The sequence below is a fragment of the Ornithorhynchus anatinus genome, chromosome 6, assembly GCF_004115215.2.
Source record: "Ornithorhynchus anatinus isolate Pmale09 chromosome 6, mOrnAna1.pri.v4, whole genome shotgun sequence".
NCBI lineage: Eukaryota > Metazoa > Chordata > Mammalia > Monotremata > Ornithorhynchidae > Ornithorhynchus > Ornithorhynchus anatinus.
In genome coordinates, this window is record NC_041733.1 from 14,831,602 (window position 1) to 14,850,697 (window position 19,096).

At 50.8% G+C, this 19,096-nt stretch overlaps 1 protein-coding gene and 1 long non-coding RNA gene across 2 annotated transcripts in view; one reads left to right on the top strand and one right to left on the bottom strand.

The window, feature by feature from the left end:
• LOC100084527 overlaps positions 1 to 18,575 on the top strand; it is a 24,635-nt gene extending 6,060 nt beyond the window's left edge. The window contains exons 3-9 of the mRNA XM_007671582.2: positions 1,964 to 3,649; positions 4,250 to 4,349; positions 4,932 to 5,080; positions 13,085 to 13,197; positions 14,088 to 14,177; positions 15,735 to 15,857; positions 17,335 to 18,575. Of these exons, the coding sequence (XP_007669772.2) occupies positions 1,964 to 3,649; positions 4,250 to 4,349; positions 4,932 to 5,080; positions 13,085 to 13,197; positions 14,088 to 14,177; positions 15,735 to 15,857; positions 17,335 to 17,535 (2,462 nt within the window). The 3' untranslated portion in view covers positions 17,536 to 18,575. The remainder of the gene's footprint in view (positions 1 to 1,963; positions 3,650 to 4,249; positions 4,350 to 4,931; positions 5,081 to 13,084; positions 13,198 to 14,087; positions 14,178 to 15,734; positions 15,858 to 17,334) is intronic.
• Positions 10,816 to 15,745, bottom strand: LOC120638459. The gene is made up of 3 exons (XR_005660131.1): positions 15,501 to 15,745; positions 13,186 to 13,245; positions 10,816 to 10,888 (listed from the first exon to the last, which is right to left on the bottom strand). It is a non-coding gene; the product is annotated as an uncharacterized LOC120638459 (long non-coding RNA).
• Positions 18,576 to 19,096: the final 521 nt, after the last annotated feature.

The following is a 19,096-nucleotide window of genomic DNA, read 5'->3' on the forward strand; positions in this document are numbered from 1 at the left end:
TCCAATGTGAGCCCCTTGTGACATAGGGACTGTAGCCGATCATATCGTGTCCGCCTCAGTGCCTAGAACGTAGGTTAATAAAAACTCCCGTTATTATTACAAGCACGGGCCTGGGAGTCAGAAGATCATGGGTTCTAATCCCGGCTCTGCCACTTGTCAGCTGTGTGACTGTGGGCAAGTCACTTCACTTCTCTGTGCCTCAGTTCCCTCATCTGTAAAATGGGGATGAAGACTGTGAACCTCACGTGGGACAACCTGATTACCCTGTATCTCCCCCAGCGCTTGGAACAGTGTTCAGCACATAGTAAGCGCTTAACAAATACCAACGTTATTACTTCACTTCTTGGTGCCTCAGTTCCCTCCTCTGTAAAATGGGGATTGAGACTGTGGGACCCACAAGGTATAGAGACTGTGCCCAACCCGACTTGCTTGTATCCACGCCAGTGCTTAGTACGGTGCCTGGCACATAGTAAGTGCTTAACAAATGCCAGAATGATTATTATAATTATTTAAAATGGTTTCACCTCTCTTTCCTTACTCTACACCAACAATTAAAGCAATAATCTTCATGGACTGGAAAGTACTCTGGCCTGGGAATCAGGGGATTTAAGTTCTAAAACCAGCTCTGCCAGGCTTTTTGGTTTTGTGTTTTGTTTTTTTTTGTAAATGTGGTATTTGTTAAGCACTTACTACGAGCCGGGCAGTGTTCTAAACTCGGGGGCAAATACAAGCTAATCGGGTGGGACACGGTCCTTGTTCAAGATGGGGCTCACGGTCTTAATCTCCATTTTACAGATGAGGTAACTGAGGTAAAGCGAAGTGACTTGCCCGTGTCACACGATCACGTAGCAGACAAGTGGGGCGGCCAGAATTAGAACCCGGGGCCCTCTGACTCCCAGGCCCGTGCTCCGTCCGCTAGCCCGTGCTGTTTGTGACTTTGAGCTGCTCACTCAATTTCTCTCTGCCTCTCGGTTTTCTCATCTGTAAAATGAGGATTAAATACCTGCTCTCTCTCTTACTTTAGTCTGTGAGCACCGAGTGGGACAGGGAACGGTGTCCACCCTGATTATCTTGCATCTAATAACAATGTCGGTATTTGTTAAGCGCTTACTATGTGCAGGGCACTGTTCTAAGCAGTGGGGTAGATATAGGGTAATGAGGCTGTCCCACGTGAGGCGCCCAGTTAATCCCCATTTTACAGATGAGGTAATTCAGGCACAGAGAAGTGAAGTGACTTGCCCACAGTCACCCAGTTGACAAGCGGCAGAGCCGGGAGTCGAACCCATGACCTCCGACTCCCAAGCCCGGGCTCTTTCCACTGAGCCACGCTGCTTCTACCCAGTGCTTAGTGTAGTGCCTGGCTCTTGGTAAGCACTGGACAAATATTACAATTATTATTATTATGATTAACCCAGTCGGCACCTGGGCCCAAGCTCCTCAAGGCAGCAATAACGGGCAGCTGGAGTAGATAGAAGCTCATCAGATTGGATGTAACCCCTTGTCCCACATGGGTCTCTCATATAATTAAGCAATGATAATATAATAATAAAAACATAATTGATAATAATAAGAAGAATGGTATTTGTTAAGTGCTTACTATGTGCTAAGCGCTGTTCTAAGCCGTGGAATATTACGGGAAGCAGGGTGGCATGGTGGATAGAGCACAGACCTGGAAATCAGAAGGTCATGGGTTCTAATCCCAGCTCCACCGCTCGTCCGCTGCGTGACCTTGGGCAACTCACTTCACTTCTCTGCGCCTCAGTTGCCTCATCCCTACAGAGGGGAATGAGACTGCAAGACCCGCATGGGAGAGGGAATGTGTCCAGCTCGATCTGCTTGTATCCACCCCAGCGCTTAGTACACTGCCCGGCACACAGTAAGCTCTTAACCAATACCATTAGTATTACGTCTTCTCTTCGCATAACGTCCCCCCGGTTTTTTTATTTTCACCCTCTCTCTACAGGGGTTCGGAGAAGTCGGAAAAGTACACCGTTGTTCGTCTCCCTCTGCCTGGCCATCTCCATGCTGTGGTGTAGCTATGGACTCAACTGCATCTTGCGGGGGCAAGGGGTGCTGCCCAAGGCCGATGATTTCCGAAACACCACCGTTCCAGGGTTGGCAGCCTTCAGCCTGGCGCTCTTCATCCTGGGGGTGGTCGGGTTTCTGCAGAAGGACGTTCCCCCGGCCGTTATGTCCTGTGCCATCTCACTTGCCTGCGCCCACGACATCGCCGGGCTCTACGACGTCGCTTTCGGCTCCTCGGCCACGGCCGGCAACCATCTGATCGTCTGCCTCGTTGGGCTCTACTTCGGGATAGGGAGGGTCCTTGACTTTCTCACCGGTGGGAGGGTTATACTTCCCGGGACCCAGGTCCCCAAAAGTCAATCCGGAGGCCGGGGTCAAAGCCACGGCGGGAACGTGAACGACTCGGCGGTCGTCGGCCTGATCTCCAACATGATTTCCGCCAGCGTCTTCGGGTGTAGACTTCTAGGAGTGAGCGACGATCTGTCTGTGGGCCAGGTGCCCTGGCTCTGGGTGGCGGGTGTTTACCAACTCGGGGTTTGCGTTTTCTCCTACCGCTCTTTCGACCCTCCGGCTGCCGTGTTCTTCGGGTTCGCCTCGGTCCTGAAGTTCGCCGGAGGCTATTCTCTCCTGTACAGGACTTGGCAGACGGAGGAACCGGTTTTCCCCGTGCCACTGTTGGTGGTGTTTGCTTTCCTCTTCTCCGTCCTGGCGCTCTTCGCCACGGGGAAGAGTCTTCTCGATGGCCTGTACTCGCTCTTCTTTACCGCCTACTGCGTCGCGTTGGCCTGTCATCCCCGCGGCTTCTTCGGAGGGGGTCCTCAGGGAGTCGACGTGGCCGTGTTCGTGGCCTCGGCCTCCATGACCCTGGTTTACTCTCACAACGCCAAAGCGGGCTTCAGAATCCCAACGGGGGAGGGGACGGTCAAGACCTTGTTCTCTCGAACCGCTCTCTTCAAGCTCCGCCGGGCTAAAGACCTCCGCCATCCCGACCTGGGCTACTCCAAGTACGCAGATGCGGAGGGGCTGGGCTACGGGTGCGGCCTCCTTGCCTCTTTTGCCATCGCTAAGGCTGTGGATCCACAGGCCCCCCTTGCCACTGTCATCCTGCCTTGGGTCGTGGTGGCCGGAGGGATTCTGCAGCTCATCCCTGGCTTTGTGGCCTTCTCCAGAGGCAAGACGCTGGAGAGCAGTGCCTTCGTTCTTTACGGGATCGTGTGGATCATCTGGGGCTTGACCAGGTACGGTGGCATCTGCGGCACCGCCCGGGGTTTCCACCTGGCCGTGGGCATCGTGGCGATCATGGTCTTGAACTGCTTCATCGTCTTCAGCTCGCTCTTCCTGAGCGTCGCCTGGTTTTTTTACTCCCTCACCTTTGAGCTCGTCCTTATCAGCTTCCTCTTGGACGCCATCGACGCCACGCCGGTTGGCTACGACACTGCCGTCGCTATCATCTTCGGGGTGGTGAGCTTCTACTGCTTCACGTCCGCTCTGTTCAACGGCACCTTTGAAAGCCCCCGGCTTCCCCTGGGGAGCCCTTTCCTGAAGCTCAGCGGCATTCAGGGAGGGAAAAACAGATGTCCCCATCTCCCCGCCAGGAAGGCTTCTTCGGTAAAGCAAATTGCAGGTAAGGAATATCCCGGGGACCCTGTGAAAGGTGCGCCTGAAAGCTCTCCAGACTGTAAGCTCGTTGTGGTCGGGGAATGTGTCTGCTTATCGTCTTGAGGTACTCTCCCGAGTGCTCGGTACAGTGCTCTTCACACAGTAAGCGCTCAATAAATACGACTGAATGAATGAATGCTGCTGAGTGGCTAGGATAGCAAGCAAACCCTCAGTTTTATTTAGTGAGCACCTACTCTGTGCAGAGCGCTGTATAAACCGCTCGGGAGAGTACAACGGAATCAATCCTTTAGTGGTATTTACTGAACGCTTACCGTGTGCGGGACACTGTACTGAGCACTTGGGAAAGTACAGTACCATAGAGTTGGCAGATACCATCCCCGCCCATAAAGACTGACAGTTTTAAAGGAAGCGGACTCAGAAGAAAACCCAGTTCCTGCCCCCGAGGAGCTTCCAGAGTCACAGGGGCTCTGGATTCCGAACCCATTTCTACCCTCGAGTCGCCGTGTGACATTCTGCCGGTCCCTCTGCCCCTCTGGGCCTCTGTCTTTTTCCTCCTCGAGGCGGCCCCACCTTCTCTGCCTCTGTTCTCATTTTCCTTATGCAGAAATCATGAAAAATGGAGGAGCCTGTGGCATTCCCACAGACACCGTGTACGTGCTGGTGGCAGCTTGCAATCGACCCGATGCAGTGGAGAAGGCTTACAAGTAAGTTTTCCGTGGGGGCGGGAGTTTCTCTGCACCGCCTCTCCTTCGACTGTGGGGCAGGCGACGATCAGAAGGTGTTTTTGGCCGATTCAAAATGGCCACCAAGAGCTCCTATCAGGCCTCAACAGGGCGCCTTGGCCAGACGGTGATCCAAGGACCGGCGACACAATTCGCGCTCTGGACTCCTGGGAATCCCCGAGACCACCATTTCTGGCACAGAAGCCTATTGTGCAGCGGGAAAAGCAGGGAGGGTTGTCGGGGAGTTGCCCCGGCTCTGCCACGGGATCTTAGGCAAGTCATTTCACTCCTCTGGGCCTCAGGTACCTCATCTGTAAAATGACGGTCAAGACCTTGGTCTCTCGGACCGGTCTCCTCAAGCTCCGCCGGGCTAAAGGCCTCCGTGATCCCGACCTGGGCTACTCCGAGTACGTGGCCTCCTTGCCTCTTCTCGCTGAAACCTAAAAGCGGAGACTGATCTCTCTTTGGTGTAACCCGTTTCTCTTCCCTTCCTTGCTGCTCCCGCTTATCTGGGAGAAACAGACGCAGAATTCCATCTGATCCGTCCTTGTGATTTTCTTCCAGTACCAAGAAACAAGCCCAGGACCGTCCCATGTCCCTGTGGATCTCCAGTCTGCGCCAGCTGGAGCCGGCCAAGCATCTGTTCCACCCGATTCTCTGGGATTTCATGGAGGCCGCCTGGCCTTCCCCAATCAGCGTGGTTGTCCCTCGAGGTGAGGGGGTGGTCCTGAGCGGGCAAGGGCACCTCCGGCCGATGTCGGCGGACGCCGGGTGGAACCAGGCAGGGGCTGCTGATGAGGAGTCCATCCGTGTCCGTGTCTGTGTCTCTGCCCTCCCCAGGACAGAAAGCTGTAGAAAGCGGCGTGGGCTACCGGAAAGAGCACGGGTCTGGGAGTTATTTCCCGGCTCTGCCGCACGTCTGATTTGCTCGTATCCACCCCGGGGCTTAGTATGGCGCCCGGCACGTAGTAAGCGCTTAACAGAAACCATAATTATCATTATTATGTCCGCTGTGTGACCTTGAGCGAGTTGCTTCGCCTCCCTATGCCTCAGTTACCTCATCTGTAAAATGGGGAGGAAGGCGCGTAGTAAGCGCTTAACAAAAACCCATAATTATCATTATTATGTCCGCTGTGTGACCTTGAGCGAGTTGCTTCGCCTGCCTATGCCTCAGTTACCTCATCTGTAAAATGGGGAGGAAGGCACGTAGTAAGCGCTTAACAAAAACCCATAATTATCATTATTATGTCCGCTGTGTGACCTTGAGCGAGTTGCTTCGCCTCCCTATGCCTCAGTTACCTCATCTCTAAAATGGGGTGGAAGATTGTGAGCCCCATGTGACCAGGGACCGTGTTCAAACTGATTGTCTTGTATCTACCTCAGTGCTTAGACCATAATGAGCACTTAACAATTATGATTATTATTATTAGAAATATTTCCGAGGACCAGGCAGCTCTGGGAGGACCTAGCCAGGGAAGGGAGAGGGTAAACCTGGGGTTGGAGGGTCAGGATAATAATGCTGGTGAGGGGGAAGGACAGAAGGGGACTAGGCAATCCCTGGATATGTTTTTGGCATTGCTGGAATTAATGCCGGAGGCCGAGTCTCTCCCCTATCAATCAATCCATTCATTCATTCACTGTCATATTTATTGAGCGCTTACTATGTGCAGGGCACTGTACTAAACACTCAGAAAGTACAAGTCGGTAATAGAGACAATCCCTGCTCACACCAGGTTTACAGTCTAGAAGAGGGGATAATCCAGTAATCGGTCTCATTTATTGCGTGTCTACTGTGTGCAGAGCACTGTACAGAGCACTGCCTAGTGGAAAGAGCATGGTCCTGGGAGTCAAGAGGAACTGGGTCCTAACCCCGGTTCCGTCACATGTCTGCTGTGGGACCTCGGGCGGGTCGCCAAACTCCTCTGGACCTCAGTTACCTCATCGGTACAATGGGGATTGGCAATGTTGCTATTTGTTAAGCGCTTACTATGTGCCGAGCACTGTTCTAAGCGCTGGGGTAGACACAGGGGAATCAGCTTGTCCCACGCGGGGCTCACGGTCTTCATCCCCATTTTACAGACGAGGGAACGGAGGCGCAGAGAAGTGAAGCGACTCGCCCACCGTCACACAGCCGACCAGCGGCCGAGCCGGGATTCGAACCCATGCCCTCTGACTCCAGAGCCCGTGCTCTTTCCACCGAGCCACGCTGTGTGTGAGCCCCATGTGGAACATGGACTGTGCGCGACCTGATTAACCTGTATCTACCACAGCTCTCGGAACAATGCTTGGCACATATTAATTGCCTAACAAGTACCACTATTATTATGATTACAACACAACAGTATAACAGACACGTTCCCTGCCCACAACAAATCTACAGTCTAGAGGAGGAGACGGACATTAACGAAAATAAATTAATTACGGAAATGTACATAAAGGCTGTGACGCTCAGCGGCGACCAAGGGGGCAAGTCAGGGAGACGCAGAAGGGAGCGGGAGGAGAGGAAACGGGGGCTTAGTCAGGGAAGGCCTCTTGGAGGAGATGGGCCTTCGATGTTTTAACAGCGTGGCTCAGTGGAAAGAGCACGGGCTTTGGAGTCAGAGGTCGTGGGTTCGAATCCCGGCTCGGCCGCTGGTCGGCTGTGTGACTTTGGGCGAGTCGCTTCTCGTCTCGGTGCCTCAGTTCCCTCATCTGTAAAATGGGGATTAAGACCGTGAGCCCCACGGGGGACAACCTGATTCCCCTGTGTCTACCCCAGCGCTTAGAACGGTGCTCGGCACATAGTAAGCGCTTAACAAATACCAACATTATTATTATTATTATTATTATTATTATTAAGGCCGCGAAGGTGGGAAGAGTCATTGTTCTCTGTTGCCTAGCGGTGCCACAGTGTGAAGCTCTCGAATCTGCGACCCAAATTCTGGGGTATGGGGGACCACCCCAGTCACACGGGGATGCTGCTGAGGAGCAATGTGGCCTTGTAGAAAGCAAACCCATCTGGGAATGAGGAGATTCTAATGTATGAGGAGAGCTGTATTCTAGAGAAGCAGCGCGGCTCAGTGGCAAGAGCCCGGGCTTGGGAGTCAGAGTTCAGGGGTTCGAATCCCGGCTCTGCCACTTGTCAGCCGCGTGACCGTGGGCGAGTCACTTAATAATAATAACGTTGGTATCTGTTAAGCGCTTACTATGTGCCGAGCACCGTTCTAAGCGCTGGGGGAGATGCAGGGTCATCAGGTTGTCCCACGGGAGGCTCACGATCTTAATCCCCATTTTACAGATGAGTTAACTGAGGCACGGAGAAACGAAGTGACTTGCCCACGGTCACACAGCCGACAAGCGGCAGAGCCGGGAGTCGAACTCATGACCTCTGACTCCGAAGCCCGGGCTCTTTCCACTGAGCCACGCTGCTTCCCCGACTTCTCTGGGCCTCAGTTCCCTCATCCGTAAAATGGGGATTAACTGTGAGCGTCACGTGGGACAACCTGCTGGCCCCGTATCTATCCCAGCGCCTAGAACGGCGCTCGGCACATAGTAAGCGCTTAACAAATGTCAACATTATTAATCCCGTCTTTGCCACTTGGAGATGTGGGCTACTCACTTCACTTCATTCATGAATTCATAAATTGATTCATTCATTCAATCGTATTTATTGAGCGCTTAGTAAGTGCCGAGCACTGTACTAAGCACTTGGAATGTACAATTTGGCAACCGATAGAGACAATCCCTGCCCAACGACAGGCTCACAGTCTAAACGGTGGAGGCAGACAACACTTCTCTGCTCTCCCTCTTTCTTAGACCGGGAACTCAGCACGGGACAGAAAGTATGTCCGACTAATCTTCTATCTACTCCAGCGCTTAGTACAGTGCTCGGCACATCATAAGTGCTTAATAAATTCCACAATCATTACTGTAGTCCCTCTAGCTATATAGTACTGACTTAGGGGAAAGAGCACGGGCTAGGCAGTCAGAGGTCACGGGTTCTAATCCCGGCTCCGCCGCTTGTCAGCTGTGTGACTTTGGGCCGGTCACTTAACTTCTCTGTGCCTCGGTTACCTCATCTGGAAAATGGAGATTAAGACTGTGAGCCTCATGTGGGACAACCCGATTAACTTGTACCTACCCCAGGGTTCAGAACAGTGCTCGGCACATAGTAAGCGCTTAACAAATACCATCATTATTATTGTCATTATTATGCAAGGTTTTTGCCCAGAGAGACACCGGAGCCCGACAGTTTCAAACTAAGTCATAAATCAGGGAGTTCTGATAAGTCTGGTGGGCTCTGGATTTTCATAACCCCCACCGGTGGGTGCTCCATTGCTCTAATGTATATCTGGGCGCTCATCAGCTTCCTTCAGTGAAGCAGAGAAAAAAATGGCACTGACGGGACTCCACTGGGCTCCTCGGTTTTAATATTTTATCGTGACGGTATTTCAAAAGTGTTTACTCAATGCTCAGCACGAGGGAAGATTCACACTTATGAGACGCCCTGTGGCCTAACACAAAGACCTTGGGAATGGGAATGGAGGATTTGGGTTCTAATCCCATTCTAATTGGGAAGCAGCGTTGGCTCAGTGGAAAGAGCACGGGCTTTGAAGTCAGAGCTCATGGGTTCGAATCCCGGATCCGCCACTTGTCAGCTGTGTGACTTCGGGCAAGTCACTTAACTTCTCGGTGCCTCGGTTCCCTCATCTGTACAGTGGAGATTAAGGCTGTGAGCCCCACGTGGGACAACCTGATTCCCCCGTGTCTACCCCAGTGCTTAGAACAGTGCTCAGCCCATGGTAAGCGCTTAACAAATACCGATATCATTATTAACATTATCAATCTAATCCCTGTTCTCCCTACGCCTTAGACTGTGAGCCCTAGGAGGAAAGAGACTGTGTCTGACCTGATTATCTTATACCTACCCCACTGATTAGTGCAGTGCTTGGCACGGAGTTTGGAATCCCCTCTGGACCGTAGGTTTGTTGTGGGCAGGGAATGTGTCTGTTTATTGTTGTACAGTACTCTCCCAAGCACTTAGTTCAGTGCCCTGCGCACAATGAGCTTTCGGTAAATACAATGCTTAACAGATATCACCATTATTATGATGAGATTGGCCACAGTCCTTGTCCCCATTTTACAGATGAGGACACCTGAGGCCTAGAGAGGTTAAACAACTTGACCCGAGTCACCCATTTTAATAATAATAATTCAGGGACTGTCTCTATCTGTTACCGATTTGGACATTCCAAGCGTTTAGTACAGTGCTCTGCATTCATTCGTTAGTATTTACTGAGCGCTTACTATGTGCAGAGCACGGTACTAAGCGCTTGGAGTGAACAAGTCGGCAACAGATAGAGACGGTCCCTGCCGTTTGACGGGCTTACGGTCTGATCGGGGGAGACGGACAGACGAGAACGATGGCGATAATAATACCACTGAATGAATGAAAGTTAAGTGCTATGTGTTAGCTGCTGTTCTAAGCCCTGAGGTAGGGACAAGCTATTCGGTTTAGTCACAGTCCATTTCCCACATGGGGCTCCCAGTCTTAATCCCCATTTTACAGACGAGGTAACTGAGGCCCAGAGAAGTTAAATGATTTGCCCAAGGTCACACAGCAGATAAGTGGCTAGAACTCAGGACCTTCTGGCTCCCAGGCCCGTGCTTTATCCACTAGGACACGCTGCTCCTCCGTTAGGTGAGCAGCAGAGCTGGGACACAAATCTCCACCTCTCAATCCTTTGCTCTTTCCACTCGGCCATGTTTCCTCCTCCAGCAACAGTTTGAAAAGTGCACTGGGGTCTTCAGAGAATTTTCCCGCGTGGTAGCTCGTCCCTCTTGGGGGGTGGGTCATCGGGCTGGTAACTCTGCTTTCTCGGGCACTGAGTTCCCCATCCGCTCCCTTCCCACTTTCCAATCTGCACGGCCCAAAGCGTCAGCGATAGCACGGCCGTGGCCGGTTTCCAGGGTCTCCGTTTTCCAGATGGAGCCCCGGAGGCAGAAACTCCTCCGAAATGCCAGATGTTCAACAGCAGATGTGGCCCGACAACTTGAGGAAGCACATATTCCAACAGGGGGAAGAGAGCTTTCGTTAATTAACGTAGGTGAGGGAAGATAGCCATTTTTGAGCCTATAATTTATGGAAAACTTCCACGGCATGCAGTCTGTATTCCTAAAGGAAATTTTTTTAAAAAAAACACAGCAACACTTTAGCTTGCAAGACCATGAAGGCTGGGTCATTTTTCTTGGTCATTTGCATAATGGCTGCCCAGCCCAGTAAATTACACCCTGTAATTATGGGTTTCCATAATTGCATTTTAGAGGGTTACAAAGCAATTGCCTTCTAACCTGTGTACGGCCAAGCGGTGCTAATCGGGAACTAGATTTCCTTTTCCAAAAATGGAATACCTGTTTGTATCCAATGTCACGCAGAGATAATTACCCAAGCCGAACAAAAGAACAATACCTGCTTCGGGGAGATTCGCTGCAACTTTCTTCCTTGTAAAATAAAGCCAAGCCCATCTCGAGGCATCCGGGCCCTTGCCAGAACACACAGAAAGGGAAAGGAGGAAGAGGACTTCAGATATGGTTTAATGAGTAGCGGGTTGGGGAACAACATGGACTTGTGTAATGGGTCCCAGGGTGGTGTTTCTGACGAGGCAGGGAGCACAGCGGGGATTGTGAAGAGAACCATCTTTTGCCAGAGTTCCCAGGGAGGTTGTGTTTTCAGAGTGGGATGACGGGAAACACGCTCCTTCGGAACGATCTTTTGGTGTAAAGAGAGCGCATCGCTGCCTGCTGGCATGGAAGTGCCGGAAAGAACCAGAGTGTGGTTGAAGGAGGGTATAGTTCCCGCCCCCCACCCCCCCGCCCCGGCCCCATGACGGGCAGCTCAATAAGAGTAATATGGTATTTGTTAAACGCTGACTAGGTGCCAAGCACTGTACTAAGAGCTGAGGTAGATTCAAGATATTCGGGTTGGACACCGTCCCTATTCCATATGGGGCTCACGGTCTAAGAAGGAGGGAATGGGGTTTAATCCCCAATTTACAGATAAGGAAACTAAGGCAGAGGGCAGTTTAGTGACTCGCCCAAGATCATGCAGCCCTCAAGTGGGGGAGCGGGGATTAGAACCCAGGGCCTCTGACTCCCAGGCCAGTGCTTTTTCCATTAGGACGTGTTGCTCCCTGCTCAGGTTTGAAGGTTAAAGCATAAAGGCATCACTTTTCCAAGAAGAATATTAAAGGGGTACGTATTTTTCGGTGGTGGGCCGGGGATTCAGCCCCTATGGTGGCCCTCAGTTCCCAAGCCCCAGAGATCCAGAGAGCGGAGAAAGTCCTTAGCCGGCTTTTCCATTTTCTACTAGCCTCAGTAGCATCAAAACAAAGGGATTATTGTAGTCTAAACCACCGCGCTGACGATGAGGAGGATGGTATTTGTTAAGTCCTTATTATGTGCAAAGCACCGTTCTAAGCGCTGGGGAGGATACAAGGTATTCGGGTGGTCCCACGTGGGGCTCACAGTCTTAATCCCCATTTTATAGATGAGGTAACCGAGGCACAGAGAAGTTAAGTGACTTGTCCAAAGTCACACAGCGGACAAGCGGCGGAGCCGGAATTTGAACCCATGACCTCTGACTCCCAAGCCCTGGCTCTTTCCACTGAGCCACGCTGCTTCTCTATGGTTGCCAGATGTTGAGACAAAGTCCTTATTTTTGCTGGGCTTCGATCACAACCTTCATTGTTCATTCTAGTTCTTTCTGAGAGCTTCTGGGTAGGACCGAAAGAGTTAAGAGCAGGGGACGTAAAGACCCCAAACTGGTCCTCTGTGTCCCTTTAAAGCCTGCTGATGGCTCTCTTAAAAAAAAAAAACAACAAAAAACCTTCCGCCCCTCCCTTTGACCCTCACACTCAGGATGAAAACCGTCTTCTCCCCTTACTCCTCAGAACGATCCGGTCTCAAATCGATCAGTAGGATCGATTGAGCATCTGCAGTGTGCAGAGCAGAGACCTAATCACCTCCAGCGGTAGTTAGAATAATAATGTTGGTATTTGTTAAGCGCTTACTACGTGCCGAGCACCGTCCTAAGCGCTGGGGTAGACACAGGGGAATCAGGTTGTCCCACGTGGGGCTCACGGTCTCAATCCCCATTTTCCAGATGAGGTCACTGAGGCCCAGAGAAGTGAAGCGACTCGCCCACAGTCGCACGGCTGACAGGCGGCCGAGCCGGGATTCGAACCCACGGCCTCTGACCCCAAAGCCCGTGATCTTTCCACGGAGCCCCGTCCTTCCCTCAGAACCGCCGCAGGCATTTAATAATGTCGGTATTTGTTAAGCGCTCACTACGTGCCGAGCACCGTCCTAAGCGCTGGGGTAGATACAGGGTCATCGGGTCGTCCCACGTGAGGCTCACAATCAATCCCCATTTTCCAGATGAGGTCACTGAGGCCCAGAGAAGTGAAGCGACTCGCCCACAGTCGCACGGCCGACAGGTGGCAGAGCCGGGATTCGAACTCATGACCTCCGACTCCCAAGCCCGTGCTCCTTCCGCCGAGCCACGCTGCTTCAGGGCGATTTGGCCTGACGGATGATAACCTAAGACCTTTGAGGTCACCGTCCCACCGAGTTGCCCACTTGTCCCTGAAATTCCTAGGGCTTCTGGAATCGGGTCCGTAAGGGGAGGTTTCCCAGCTCGCCCCTGCGGCTGATTGATTCCCCGGCTGTTTCACCCACAGGGGATTGGATCGACCAGCTGGGGCTGAAAACCTCCGCTAGATATGTCGGCACTCCTCGGAGCATTGCTATCCGGATCCCCGACTGTTCAGTCACCACTCACCTCATCGACCTGGTAAGTTTTTCTGAACTCTTTGCTTCGTAACGATGGTGTCTGATGTCACTGTAATGAGAAAGAGCGTGGCTTAGTGGAAAGAGCCCGGGCCTGGGAGTCAGAGGATGTGGGTTCTAATCCCGGCTCTGCCGCTTGTCCGCTGTTTGACCTTGGGCAAGCCGCTTAAAGGCTCTGTGCCTCAGCGACCTCATCTGTAAAATGGGGATTAAGACTGTGAGCCCCACGAGGGACAACCTGATCACCCTGTATCCCCCCCCCCCAGCGCTTAGAACAGTGCTTGGCACATAGTAAGGGCTGAACAGATACCATAATTATTATTATTCATGAAGTCATTCCTAACGGGCCACCGCTCTCCTACTTTTCAAAGCACTACTAAAATCATATCTCCTCCAGGAAGCCTTCTCTGATTAATCTCTCAACCCCGCCCTCCAGCCTACAGTCTTCCTCCTTACTACGCCACCTTCACACCGGAGTCTGTTCCCCTTCACCGCACTCCCCACGAGCCCTTATATTCACATCCTTATATTCCGTCATTTCCCTCGCCCGTAACTTATTTTAATGTCTGTCTTCCCCGCTACGTTGAAAATCCCTTGAAGGCAAGAGCCGTCTACTTACTCTACTGCACTCCTCCAAGCGCTTAGTACAGTACTCTGCACACGGTAAGTGCTCAATAAATACCACTGACTGGTGGTATTTGTTAAGTGCTCACTACACGCCGAGCGTTGGGACCAGATACAAGATAATCAGGTCACGGTCCTTGTCCCACTCGAGCCTCGCACACTCAGAGGAAGAACCACAATTTTATCCCATTTTACAGTTGAGGAAATGGGACCGTTTGCTCCATATTCACTGTCGAGTTCACCCCGTTGATCCGTATTTTACAATCCCAGGTTGGGCCCGTTGCGGTCACCTCAGCCAATCCTACCGGAGAAGCGGACACCACCCACCACGATCAGGTCTACGCCAAGCTGGGAGACAAGGTAAGATGCGGAGCCCGCGTGCAGTGTCTCGCACCCGGTACGTGCTCGGTAAATCCGGTTGAATCGAGGGTGCCTAACTGGCCCGTGTGTTGGAGGACAAAATAGTCCAGGATCCTGAGTCTGAAAATGCCTTGAGCTGCTTTTCCTGGGATGAAGGGCGGAGCCCCCTTTTAGAAGTCCATGTAACTGTAGTTTAATTATACATTTCTGACCTGGGACTGCTGGGATCTGAAATTAAAGTCTTACAAATCCTTGAGAAGCAGGTGGCTGCGTGGATAGAGCAGGGCCTGGCAGGCAGAAGAACCTGGGTTCTAATCCTGACTCTGCCACTTGTCTGCTGTGTGATCCTGGCCAAGTCATTTCACTGTTCTGGGCCTCAGTTTCCTCATCGGTAAAGTGGGAATTAAGACTACGGTACGGGGACTCTGTCCAGCCCAATTTGCTTGTATCCAGCCCAGCATTTAGGAGAATGCTCGGCACAGAGTAAACGCTTAACAATTATTATTGTTATGCTTTTAAAAGAACTCCATTCCCTTACCCACCAATGCTGGTATAGATGTGTGGCAATGATATCAATCAATTAATCAACGGTATTGATCGAGTGCCTAGTACGTGCAAAGCACGGTACTAAGAGCGTGGCAGAGTATAAAATAACGGAATCGGTAGGCACATCCCCTGCCCACAGTGAGCTTACAATCCGGAGGGGGAAACAGACATCAATATAAATTATGGATATAATAATAGCGGTATTTATTAAGCGCTTATTATATACCAGGCACTTAACTAAGACCTAGGGTGGATACAAACCAATCGGGTTAGACATAGTCTCTGTCCCATGTGGAGCTCACAGTCTCAATCCCCATTTTACAGATGAGGTTACTGAGGCAGCGAGAAGTGAAGTGATTTGCTCCAAGTCACACAGCGCACAAGTGGTGGAGCTAGGATTAGAACTCATAACCTTCTGACTTCCGGTCCTGTGGCCTATCTACTACGGCATGGTAGCTGATCAAAAGGGAGTAAATCGGGACCACACAGAAGAGCGTGGGAGAAGAGGACATGAGGATTTAGTCGGGGAAGGCCCCTCGGAGGAGAGGTGCCTTCAATAATGATTTGAAGGTGGGGAGAGCCATTGTCTGCTGGATAGGAAGAGGGAGGACGTTCCAGGCCAGATGGAAGATGCGGGCAAGAGGTCTGCGGTGAAACAGACGAGATCGAGGGACGGCAAGTAGGTTAGTTTGTTGGTATTTAGAAATGCCCTATGCCATTTAGAAAAGAAATCGATGCCACCTACAAAGAAAAGGTGAAATGTTAGCGCTCACTCACCTCACGGGTCTAACACCAAAAAAACAGGTTTTCTTCTAGAACACAGCCTTGGGCAGGAATAGGTCAACAGCCTCCGCGGAGCGTAAGGTGGAGAGGAAGTAAATGTGGACACATACGACAGTACTAACGAGCTTCGATTCTATTTCTGAGGCCGTTGGAAACAAGGAAAACCTGACCTACTTAACTGCAGGTAAGATTGAGCCCTAAGATGTCGCCCGTTCCGTGGTCATTTAGGTCGATGGGGTCCTCTGCGCCGGGCCATCTCCGGAGAACATTGCTTCTACTGTTGTGGACTGCACCAAGATCGAGAGTGGGAACATTGGATTCTTCAGAGTTGGCATTGTTCCCAAATCTCAGGTAAAATTGATTGGATCGTCACCTCCTTAATAGAATGAGGGTTGGATCACCGGCAGGGTGGGGCGGGACCGATGACCAGATGAGATGGATGAGATCCTCTGCCCCAGACTTAATGACTCATCTGGGACACCAGGCTCCGAGGCAAATGGTTTTTGGTTTTTTTCCACGTTCCCTCACTGAGGGGCTACGCACGGAAGGAGGGGATCAGAGCTCGGATCCTGGCCGTGCCCTCGATCCTCTTTAGCTTTAACCTCTGACTGTCAAGCCCCGTCCTCCCTCATTCTCCACCCTGGAACGTGATAACTCTTAGGATCAGGATCCTAAGAGCAACCCAGACGCAGAACTCTAAGACTGGGGAACTCCTCAAGAGGTCATCTGCTCCATTCCTCTGCCTCTAGGCAAGACCGTACTCAAACAGTCATAGGAAGAGACCAAGGAGGCAACGTGGTGCGGTGGCTGGAGCACGGACCTGGAAGTCAGAAGATCATGGGTTCTAATCCTGGTTCCACCATCTGTCTGACCTTGGGCAAGACACTTAACTTCTCTGGGCCTCAGTTACCTCATCTGTAAAAAATGGGGGTCAATAATAATGATGGTATTCGTACATGCCAAGCACCGTTCTAAGCACTGGGGAAGATACAAGGTAATCAGGTTGTCCCGCGTGGTGCTCACAGTCATAATCCCCATTTCACAGGTGAGATAACTGAGGCATAGAGTAGGTAAGTAGTTTGGCCAAGGGTGAGCCCAGTGTGGAACAGGGACTGTGTCCAATCTGGTTAATCTGTCCCTACCTCAGTGCTTAGAACAGTGCTTGGCCCTTAGTAATCGCTTAACAAGTACCGTTGTTATTACCGTTATTATTATTTCTTTGAAACAAATGGGGGCAGGAAGAGGATATGAAAATCCATACAGAAGCAAATACATTTAGTCCACGCTGCTCTCTAGTGTCCCTGGACAGCAGAATAGCTCGCGAAGCTTCAGTTTGGACACAGCAGCCTAGATTCAGTAGCCAAAAGGCTAGCCTTCTGCTTCTGGTAGTGGCAAGGGAAAATATCTTGGGCCTCACTGATATGGAGATCGATCAGAACAACAGACTTGAACTAGGTGAGTGGGTCCGTGAAAGAAAGAGGTATCGGAATAGCAAGAGTAGAGAACTTCACAAGCCTTTTTATCCTTCACGAGCCTTTTTATAGAGAAGCAGCGTGGCTCAGTGGAAAGAGCCCGGGCTTGGGAGTCAGAGGAGTCGTGGGTTCGAATCCCGGCTCTGACACCTGGCAGCTGGGTGACTGTGGGCAAGTCACTAAACTTCGCTATGCCTCAGTTACCTCATCTGTAAAATGGGGATTAAGACTGTGAGCCTCACGTGGGACATCCTGATGACCCTGTATCTCCCCCGGCGCTTAGAACAGTGCTCTGCACATAGTAAGCGCTTAACGAATACCAACATTTTTATTATTATTATTATTATCCACTTTAGGTCTTACAGATCCTGGAGAGAGTGCAAAGGAATCAAAGTCTGGGTCAGACCAGCACGGTCTCCGAGGAGGAAAAACATTCCCCGCAACGGCCCCTGGGAGCCGTTTCGAATGGAAAGCCCACGGCCAGCCCAGACGGCCTAGCCGAGGCTTCGTACGCCAATGGAGGATTTGGCACCGAAGAGGAAGATGTGAAGCTCTGAAGAAGCGGAAGGGATTTGGTGACGTGTCGTTGTAGGAGAATCCGAGGAGAAGTGGGTGGTGAAACCACTGTTCAAATTAGAAAACTAATTGTGCCCAGCGCTGGCTTAAACCTAGCTGGATCCTTGATTCAGAATGATGGTCTCTGCTTCCCTCTCCTTCCTCAAGATGAGTCACCTGTTATTCTTTTAATTGGTCAGAAAAGTATACTTTTTTAGTCAAGTTTAAATGTATTAGAAGAGGTCCATGAGACTTGAGAATCTTCAGTAACTGCACAGAAAAATGAAATGCGCAAAACTGAACGTTTATGAAATGGCAGAACTTTGCTCTTGGTGCCCTCTGTTTTGCCTTCCCTAGTTGGCCTATTCACTGTGGTCTGGCTGATCTTCTCCCCGGCGTGGGCATCATTTGAGGTTCCTAAGCAAAAGGACAAAAGAAAGGCCATTACGGAGTTAGATATACGGTCCTCCCACCCAACCCAGTACTTCGTCTCCCACAGTGGCAACAAAGGAGTCTCCGAGGAACCGTGTATTGGTCACGCACTTCGACATCCATCCTAATACGTATGGATGTACCATATAGCATCGCGAACTTTTCTCTCTTAAACCATAGCTTTCCCTTCAGAATCACATTATGAACTTTTCTCATTCATTTATACGAACTCTTCTCGAACCACCTGTTATGTTCTCCTCGCGTCACATTTTGGCGTAACAAATTTCTTAAGCTCAAACTATTCCTATTTGGTTTCTTTGAACCTACCAACGCTAGTCTTCCCTCTGGATAGGGGATACCGGGAACACTAATTCTATGTTTATCTGGTCCAGTCATCCATTATTTTGTAAACTTCGATCATATCTTCGCTCAGCTAATCCTCTTCCCTGACTGCAGAGTCTTTGGTTTTCAGCAGGTTCTGCAAAAACAACTTCATCTCCCTGGTCATTTTCGTTGCCCTCGTCTGTTTCTTTGTAAAGTCTACTATACTATTTTTAAGGTTTTATATGTAAAACCCCAGTAGAAGCAGCGTGGCCTAGAGGATGCTGCACAGGCCTGGGCATCCGAAGGACCCGGGTTCTAATCCTGACTCTGCCACTTGTCTGCTGTGTGACCTTGGGCAAGTCACTTCACTTCTCTGTGCCTCAGTGACCTCCTCTGTAAAGTGGGGGTTAAGACTGTGAGCCCCAGGTGGGACAAGGACTCTGTCCAACTTGAGTATCTTGTATCTGCCCCAGCTCTTAGGACAGTGCTGGGCACATAGTAAATGCTTAACAAATGCCATAAAATTATTATTGTTATTATAGATTCTGTTCTATGCGTAAATTTATTGGCCTTGTCTATGAATTCCAGCACTGAGCTACACTTTGGCCTTATTAAAAACATTTTCTTTCTTTCAAAAATTGCCTAATTGCCACTGATCCAAAACTTCATTTAGACTCTTGCAAGTTATCTGTTTTCTCACTCTTAATTCTTCCTTTCCTCTCAGTAAGGCCACTTGAAGTGCTTTCTAGGAGCTGGAACCCTTATTTCATCTTCAAACCCTGGAACTATTTGCATCCCTGGTCTGTT